Raw genomic sequence first — 7,932 nt, forward strand, 5'->3', positions numbered from 1 at the left:
ACGCACTCGTCATTTTTATCAGCATCCATAAACTTGATCAATGATTCCTTTCTTTTTTCTAGAAATTCTACCAAATCGTTTATATTTTTTGCGTAGGTATCTAATTTATTGAGCAGACTGTTATATTTTTCCTCAGAAATCTTCCTGTCCTTTATTATTACACTATAATTTCTTTTACAATTATCCGTATAATTGCACAAAATATCCTTTAAATTATAAAAAAGCCTGAGGTCACGAAACATGCCTTTATACACGTTCCTAAATATTACATGTATTATGGCCTGCAAACACATCGCTTTTCTGGTCAATTCGCAAATTTTCATGACATGTATCTCAAGCTTACCTTCCTTTTTAGTGTGGTAAAATGTTGCGATGTTTTGTTTTGTGAATGACAAATAATTTTCGAAGTTCATAACAAAGTATTCGCCAAAAATTCTTAATAAATAAGTTTTCGTTGTCTGTGGGTATATAACCCGGTTCTGAATCCAGCCGTGTTGATTTGGTTGGCTGCAAAATCTCAGAGTTGATTCTATTTGCTCGCTATATCTAGTCATTATATCATTCACCATATTTAGTGTCCGGTCTTGTTTTGCTCCTTGTTGCAAAGCATTTTTACTGTTAAACCTAGTAAACGTGATAGGTTCGTATCCACCTCTGTGTTCGGATGGATTGCCATTCATAGCAAATGTGAAAGTTGTCATAAGCAGCAAAACAGCACATAAAAAATTCATGAGGCCAAGTTCTGTGCCATTTTTATATTTTTAATTCAACTGTTCTATTTTTGGAATATTTCTTTTTATTTTGTACTAGCTGCGCTATTTCCATTTATAAAACGGTAAAAAGTGCTCTTTCCATTCAATAATACTTTCTTCCTTTCATATGCCATATTATGTTTTTTCTATTGTTTAAGATTTTATGGTAGGAGCAAATTAATTAGCTACTATTCGGTAATCGTGTAATTTTGATGTTGTTAGTGGAGAAAAATTGAGGGCGTTTCAGAAAGAATGAGTTGTACGACAACTTTAGACTCTTCATGCAGTGCAAATACATGAAACAAAATCTTTTATTTTTCTCGAAGGGGCAAATAATTTATTTCATAGAACTGACCAATCAGTTTTTTCGAGTTGTCTTTTTATTTATCTTAAAACTATTTTTAGTTAGTTTCTCCGTCTAACATCCTGCAGTACCGGTATCATCTCTGCACTTGATCATATAAATGATGAAATAGCAAATATTTATGCAAATGAAGTACTACGAGCAGGTTGAACGTATTCTCAGCTAATTTAGTTGAGTTCTAAAACTTAGTTCAATACAAACATATCAGATATCATATCTGTAATTTAACTTAGAATTTTGATACTTTTACATCAAGTATGCATTTATCAGCGGAATAAAACGTTATGTCAGCTGATGTCCATATGTGGATGGACGGATCTAAAAAATTTTTGGCTAAAAAACTTTTTTCGGCGATATACCGTTTTAATACTCTTTCAAAAATGTACGTCTGCTGTCTTATAGTATGCAATCACCCACATCAACCATTAGTTAAACACGTTTCTTCAGCCCTCACCGATGTTGAAATGTGCTTGAATGAATATTTCAACGTAACTACAGCATTACATGCTCATTATATGCTGTTTCACTATCAGGAGTTGAAATTGCTTTTTTTTTATATTTCCAAAAATATTTTTACTGGAAATGCGGAGTGTGATCAGGACATGAAATAACAGTCTGCAAGGTTGTGTTGGATACAAACCGGCAAGAATATTGTTTGGAATGCAGCATCATCATTAACTCGTGTGCAAATATAGCGCTTATTGTAATATTTTTGGGAGCGTTCCACGTGTAAAAAAAATTATTTGTATTTTTCTACGAGTGGACAGGGACTTTGGCACCATTTTACTGCTTTTGTCATTTAGCTGTGTTTGAGAACCTCATTGCTGAAGTGTTAAAAATAGCACTCATTAAAAAAGGTTTTACCGACACACACTCGCTCAGAACAAACATGACGAAGTAGATTTTGGTTTTAAGCAATCGATCGACTATAAAACAGGACATCGCAATAATTTGATCTAGAGATATTTTATTCATGGTCTATGAGATTTTTACTTCCCTTATTCTCTACGTGTCACACTTTGCTTGTACCACCTCTTGTATGCCCTTATCACGACCTGTGTATTCTGCTGCAGCCCGCATTACCAGAACTGTGTAGCTTTCCTAGTTCAGCACGTACATCAGGAACAAATCTGTTACGTCCTGGTATCACAAAACATTTTTAGGACAAAAGCGATATGTTTGCCCAATTTATGGGCAAAAAAGAAGCGTTTTCTCTCTTAATCAGCAGAAAGAGTGATCCGGGTATTGGGTGTGCCTGATGGGAAAGATGCAGTAAATGACCCATACACGAGCTGACTGCAGGACTCATCCAGCAGTTCCACGTAAGTAATGGTTACACCTGTTTTAGTTGATATGGTCTGTTTATTTGTATGATCGTGCGGTGGTGTGCTACTCATTGCTCTGCGTGTAATCAATCGCTACGTATTGCATAGCGTAAGGCATTCTTACAGGCTCAGCCCCTTTAGCTTAAGGCTCACCCTCCAACCCGCTTTTATAGCTTCAGCCATTTCTGCTGATGAGCACGATCGTTAATTGAACGTTATTCCTGTTTAATTCTTTCCGGAACACGATCAGCTCCTTTTAACGAACCAAGTATAAAAAATACAATTGTTGAACAAGAACCGATTCTCTGTGTTCTACCGAAAAAGGCAAAACAAGGATAAATGCCAAGAGAAAAGTAAAATCTTTGTTTAAGCGCATGCTTTACCTAACATCAACGTACACAGCACCAGCCCTAACATGTATGACCAAGCACCATACATCGGCAATAATCTATCAAATCAACCTGCCTCGCTAATTACAGCTATCAACCCGTCCGTCATGTTCTAGAAACCCTTTCACGTTTACCCATCGCTATGCTTTAACTTCTGTCCATCTCATCCCTTGTCAGTACAGCCTTGCCATTCACCACCAGCCCCATGCTTTCCAACTCATCAATAACTCGTTCATATTCAAAATAGTCCATGCCACACACCTCCTCGTACCTGATCACGTCCATTTTCAATATCTTTTTTTTCTTTTCATCTATTTCGTTTAGGAAGTGTTTAAAGACCGGCTTATCGTTTTTCATCAACTGATCAATCATTTTTATGTCACCTTCACTTTTAAGACAGGCTTGTGCTTTATCATCGGTGCTCCTCCTGCCATCACCCACATTGCCACTTTTGCTAGCATTATCGTGCGTTGTACCGCTGCCTATGCCCTTCATAGCGGTACTGCCCGAACAGGCAGTACCTTTGCTCACACTCCCCGATTTACTCTCCATACCACTTGTTCCGGTACCACTGCCACACTCAATACCGTTCCTCCTCAACATCCTTCTATACCACTCCACCCTCCTTACATCGCCACACACGGCTGCCATCCTCCTCACCACCAAATCAAATGCATCGTCTTTTCCCACCCCAACAATCTCCCTAATCTCCTCCGCACCATAAGCCTCGAAATTAATAAAAAAATCGATTCTGCTCGCTACCTTGCCATCCAACCTGTTGGTAAATGCCATTGTGTTGCTGATACACACCAACAGAGCGCATACTTTTAGTTCGAACAGGGTGTATAACACGTGCTGGTCCTTGGTGAGCACAAAGTCTAGCTCATCTATCACCAGAATGCGTTTATCAAGCTTTGCTTTGAGATTGTGCATTGTAAACTGCTGCTTTGAACGTACGCTCCTGTAGCCCGTTACACCGCTCATTGTCTTTCTGTTCGCCAAGTTGTACAGCTTTCTAAAAAACATCTTTTTATTTTTCAAGGTGCCACAGTTGAAGTAAAGCGTATTGCTGCGATGTACGAGCGTGTTTATGACCGTGTACGTCTTGCCGCTGCCAGGTACACCGCTGATGTATATTACGCTGCCTTTACCGTTTTCCTCAAAATCTCTAATGTACGCCAATAACGTGTCCTGCTCGTGGACCCGTTGCTTTACCCTTATGAATGGCACACCGCTAATGTTTGTGCTACCGCCTGTTGTATGATCGTTGTGCGCTGTCTCCGTGCTCATATCATCGGCCTGCTCGCCCATCTTCGTATCATGAACGCCACCACCCCTCCGATCGAAACTTCCATCACGTTTTCTAACCTGTCCCGCTTTTTTACCCATCAAGGGCGCGCAGCCACGGTCCACAAATAGGGGCACCTCGTGATCCGCACGAACGGTGCAAAGGCCCTAATCAACTCAAAAAACGTTTATGCGGTACAACGTGTTGTACAGGTCATGCAACAATTCGTACAGCAAACACAACCACGCTCAGATGAGCTGTGTGCACGGCCGGCACACCACTACGCAGCGATTGGTCGGCCACGTGCAAAATTGCGCAGCTGCTGTCCAAGCAACCGCTTCATTTAGTGTTAACAACCGTTTGCTCACACGCGTGCACGAGCACGGCATCAATGCGTGATATTTCAGGGTGTGCTGCATTTCCATTCGTGCATGAAATGCCGTTCTGCCGGGTAAACCCTTTCAAAAATAAAAATATGCTACTACCACCAGCTCATGCCAGTATTTAGCAAAAATTCCTTTTTAGCGGTGCTACCGTGGTACCACAATTTTATTTATTTTGTTTCACCATCACGTCCTCAGCCCCTTTTGTATGCGCCACTCCGCCCTTCTCCGTATTTTCTTTGGATGAAGGATGAGTTTCTATTCCCTGATACGATGAGCAGCTCGTAGCGGTACGCATTTCGGTGCATGTCCACAATACGATGAGCAGCTCGTAGCGGTACGCATTGCGGTGCATGTCCACAATACGATGAGCTGCTCGTAGCGGTACGCATCGTTTATATTCCACAATACGATGAGCAGCTCGTAGCGGTACGCATCGTTTATATTCCACAATACGCACCGCTAACATCGTACCCGTTAGATCAGTACGTTTTTCATTACATGATTAGTTTTACGGTATTAGCACGGTACCCGTCTCATCTGCCCCCTCTTTCTTTTTACACCCTCATCTAATTCACGTTGTACCAATCCGCTTTTAATTAACTACCAAAACCATCCTAAGCATGCAACTCCTCAAATTTAGTCTTAAACACTTCATTAACATCCTTAACCACCCGCTTACCCTTCCCATCAAGCACCTCAACCAAGCTGCCCAGCAATTTGTTAACTCTAAAGCAGATCTGCCACAAATCGCCCATAGGAATGTGTTCACACCCCTTCCTGCCACCCACAAAGAAATTGTACAGGTATGCATCCTTTCTCTGGCAGGGATGAGCGTGCAGGAACGGAGGTATGAGCTGCGTATTGGTCGGTGTTATCTTCAGCTTGGTGGGGTATGCTGCGTTGATGCCGGCAAGACAGCGTTCTACACGCTCGGGAAGATCCTCAAGGATCGGAGGCGCATCGCCGCTATCCCTGTACGTCCACCGTACCTCTACAAAGTGACACAGCACCATAAAGAACGTCTTCGCGCTCATTCCGTCCAAATCAATTGCACCGTTCCTCAGGAGTATCAGGAAAAGCAGGGGATCGCTCATCTCGTTGAACAGGAGAAGATCCCCCCATTTGGTCCTATAGAACGTGCCGTTCTCCACTTTAATGAAATCGTAGCGCACGAGCACGGCAAACACGTTCTCAATTTGCCTTTGGTAGGGTGACCGCTCTATTATCGATGTAAGTTGCGGATGTAAGGCGCTGCTAGCCGTTCCACGCTGCTGGTCCGTAAGCATTGCGCTGTTGTCATCTCCATCGCCGTGTTTCGCCCTATTCTCACTGCCATCCGTGCTGCTGCTTGCATGCACCCCACCACCCCGATTACCGCTGTCCTCGTCCGTGCCCACCACGCGATCATCGGCAAGAACGCTGAAGCAATGCTCGGCCATGCTCCTCATGTACTCTCCACCGGCCCACATCCACCCATACACGCTGTTACTGTACCCTTTGACCACGCTTTCACCATCGCGCATCAATCTCCTGATCCGGTACCCCTCAAAGCCCACAAAAATGACATGTCCGATCGTATCGTATCCTCTTCTGCCCGCCCGTCCGCTCATCTGCACCACACTGATCCTGTCCAGCCGGTCGCTATCACCCGCAAACACCACGGTCTTGCACGGCATGTTAATGCCAAGACTGAGCGTGTGCGTGCAAAACACCACGCCCAAGTTTTTGTTCCTGAACAGAATCTCAACGATCTCCCGGTACTTTTTGTTCATACCGTTGTGATGCACGCCTATCCCGTAGTACAGCATTTTCTTGTACACCGGATTTACGCGCACGTCTGCCACCAGCTCATCAAGCTCTTCATCGCTGATCTTCTCTATCATGTAATCATCGCGTGGTACAACGGCATTGCTCATCTCCTCTTCACGCGCACTCTCCTCCATCCACTCGTCCCTCTTCTTGACCAATGATTTATTCTTTGGCACTTTGATGCGTGCGACTTTCTGCACCACCTCGTTCTTCTGCACGAGGTTGAACAGCGAGACAGCGAATTCGTTCACACACTCCCTGTCCATGTTAAACACGATGCACGGCAGCATGTCGCTCTTCTTGAGCGTTTCTATGAGGTTGTTCAGTTCTTTTACATCGCTGCGTATTTTAAATGCATCCTCTGTCTCTCTGTTCATCAACTCGATCGTTTGCTTCATCAAGCCGTGCTTCTTCACGAACGCAAAAATGCTTGAGCAGTACGCCCGTACGTCCTTCTTCGTTATGATGTTGCTCTTGAAGTATTTTTTGAAGCGCAGCGCCTTGTACTCCTTCTTCAGCGCTTTATTCTCTTTTATTATCTCGAATACGGAGTAGTACAGTTTCAGGACATCCTCGGGCAGCAGATTGGCGTTCTCAGCACGTAACGGGTCCGATCTCGCAGGAGTGCGCATCCCCCCATCGCACGGATGTAAATCAGGCCCGTGGCCCGGCATACCCTTCAGCCCGCCATTCAAGCCGCCATCCGATTCGTCGTCCAAATTCTTTCCCACACCACCACCCGATCCAGCACCGCACTCCCTGCCCGTCTGCACATCCAAACAATTTCTCGATTTGCCGCCCAGTCCACCATCCTCATGGACGTACCCACCATACCCTACCAACGGGCTGATCCCGACCATCTCCCCATTGTAGTAGTAGTTCCTCAGCTCACAGTACCTCTCCTTGTGCTCAACCAGCACACACTCCTTTCCTTTCATTCCCTCAACGGCACGTATCCACTCATACACCCGGTTGTTATCGCCAAGCGTTGCACTCAGCACGATCAGCGGCCCTTTCACTTTGTGCACGCTACGCTCGATGTATGCGCCCATCTCATCCGAGTTGATTTTGTGGATCTCGTCGATTATAACGATCGTATCGTGGCACGCAGGTAGACCGGGCTTGTTGCGCTTGTGTGCTGTCTCGGCCGTGCGCTCCAAATCGCTCTCGAGCAGCGCCTCTAACATCATGGGCACCGTTACGAGTACATCGCACTGTGCGTTCACCTGATAATCGGGCATAACGATGCCGTACTTGCAACGATCACCGAAGCGTATGAGGATGTCTGCTGCCACCTGATTCACGAGTGCCTTGGTAGGCACACAGAATATGAGCTGCCTGCCCTCTGCAATCGCCTTTTCTATCGCGTAAAAGCAGATGAACGTCTTTCCGGAGGATGTAGGTGCTGATATAACGCACGATGTGTCGCTGTCGACCGCGTCAAGCAGCTTCTTCTGCCAGCTATCCACAAGGAACGTGGTACGTTCATCTTTCTGGCTGTCAAGCGTTCTCTTCAGTTTATCACCCGCAAATTTCAACTGAAAGTACACGTCAAGGTCGTTCACCGCCACCTTTTTATCGCCGGTTCCATCGATCGAGTGTCCGTCTTTAGCATTTTC

The 7,932-nt window shown here is 44.6% G+C and overlaps 5 protein-coding genes across 5 annotated transcripts; 1 reads left to right on the plus strand and 4 right to left on the minus strand.

Moving 5' to 3' along the window:
• Positions 1–2: 2 nt before the first annotated feature.
• VCUG_02130 (uncharacterized protein) lies at positions 3–746 on the minus strand (the record flags this gene model as incomplete). The annotated part of the gene is made up of 1 exon (XM_008076953.1): positions 3–746. A coding segment is annotated over exon 1 (729 nt), but the record flags the coding sequence as incomplete, so codon positions are not given.
• A 654-nt stretch (positions 747–1,400) lies between these two features.
• Positions 1,401–1,727, plus strand: VCUG_02131 (uncharacterized protein; the record flags this gene model as incomplete). The annotated part of the gene is made up of 1 exon (XM_008076954.1): positions 1,401–1,727. The coding sequence occupies one exon, from the start codon at positions 1,401–1,403 to the stop codon at positions 1,725–1,727; it is 327 nt and encodes a 108-aa protein (XP_008075145.1).
• Positions 1,728–2,839: 1,112 nt separating this feature from the next.
• On the minus strand, positions 2,840–4,548 carry VCUG_02132 (uncharacterized protein). Its single transcript, XM_008076955.1, has one exon. The coding sequence runs from the start codon at positions 4,217–4,219 to the stop codon at positions 2,978–2,980; it is 1,242 nt and encodes a 413-aa protein (XP_008075146.1). The 5' UTR covers positions 4,220–4,548; the 3' UTR covers positions 2,840–2,977.
• Positions 4,549–4,641: 93 nt separating this feature from the next.
• Positions 4,642–4,970, minus strand: VCUG_02133 (uncharacterized protein; the record flags this gene model as incomplete). The annotated part of the gene is made up of 1 exon (XM_008076956.1): positions 4,642–4,970. One exon carries the CDS (start codon positions 4,968–4,970, stop codon positions 4,668–4,670), a length of 303 nt encoding a protein of 100 aa, XP_008075147.1. The 3' UTR covers positions 4,642–4,667.
• Positions 4,971–5,118: 148 nt separating this feature from the next.
• Positions 5,119–7,932, minus strand: VCUG_02134 (uncharacterized protein; the record flags this gene model as incomplete). Its single annotated transcript, XM_008076957.1, has 1 exon — positions 5,119–7,932. A coding segment is annotated over one exon (2,814 nt), but the record flags the coding sequence as incomplete, so codon positions are not given.

Source organism: Vavraia culicis, assembly GCF_000192795.1.
Source record: "Vavraia culicis subsp. floridensis unplaced genomic scaffold supercont1.45, whole genome shotgun sequence".
NCBI classification, from domain to species: Eukaryota; Fungi; Microsporidia; family Pleistophoridae; genus Vavraia; species Vavraia culicis.

Bases quoted from the DNA above. Each gene is read 5' to 3' on its own strand.
- VCUG_02132 (XM_008076955.1), bottom strand. From the start codon at position 4,219: ATGGGTAAAAAAGCGGGACAGGTTAGAAAACGTGATGGAAGTTTCGAT.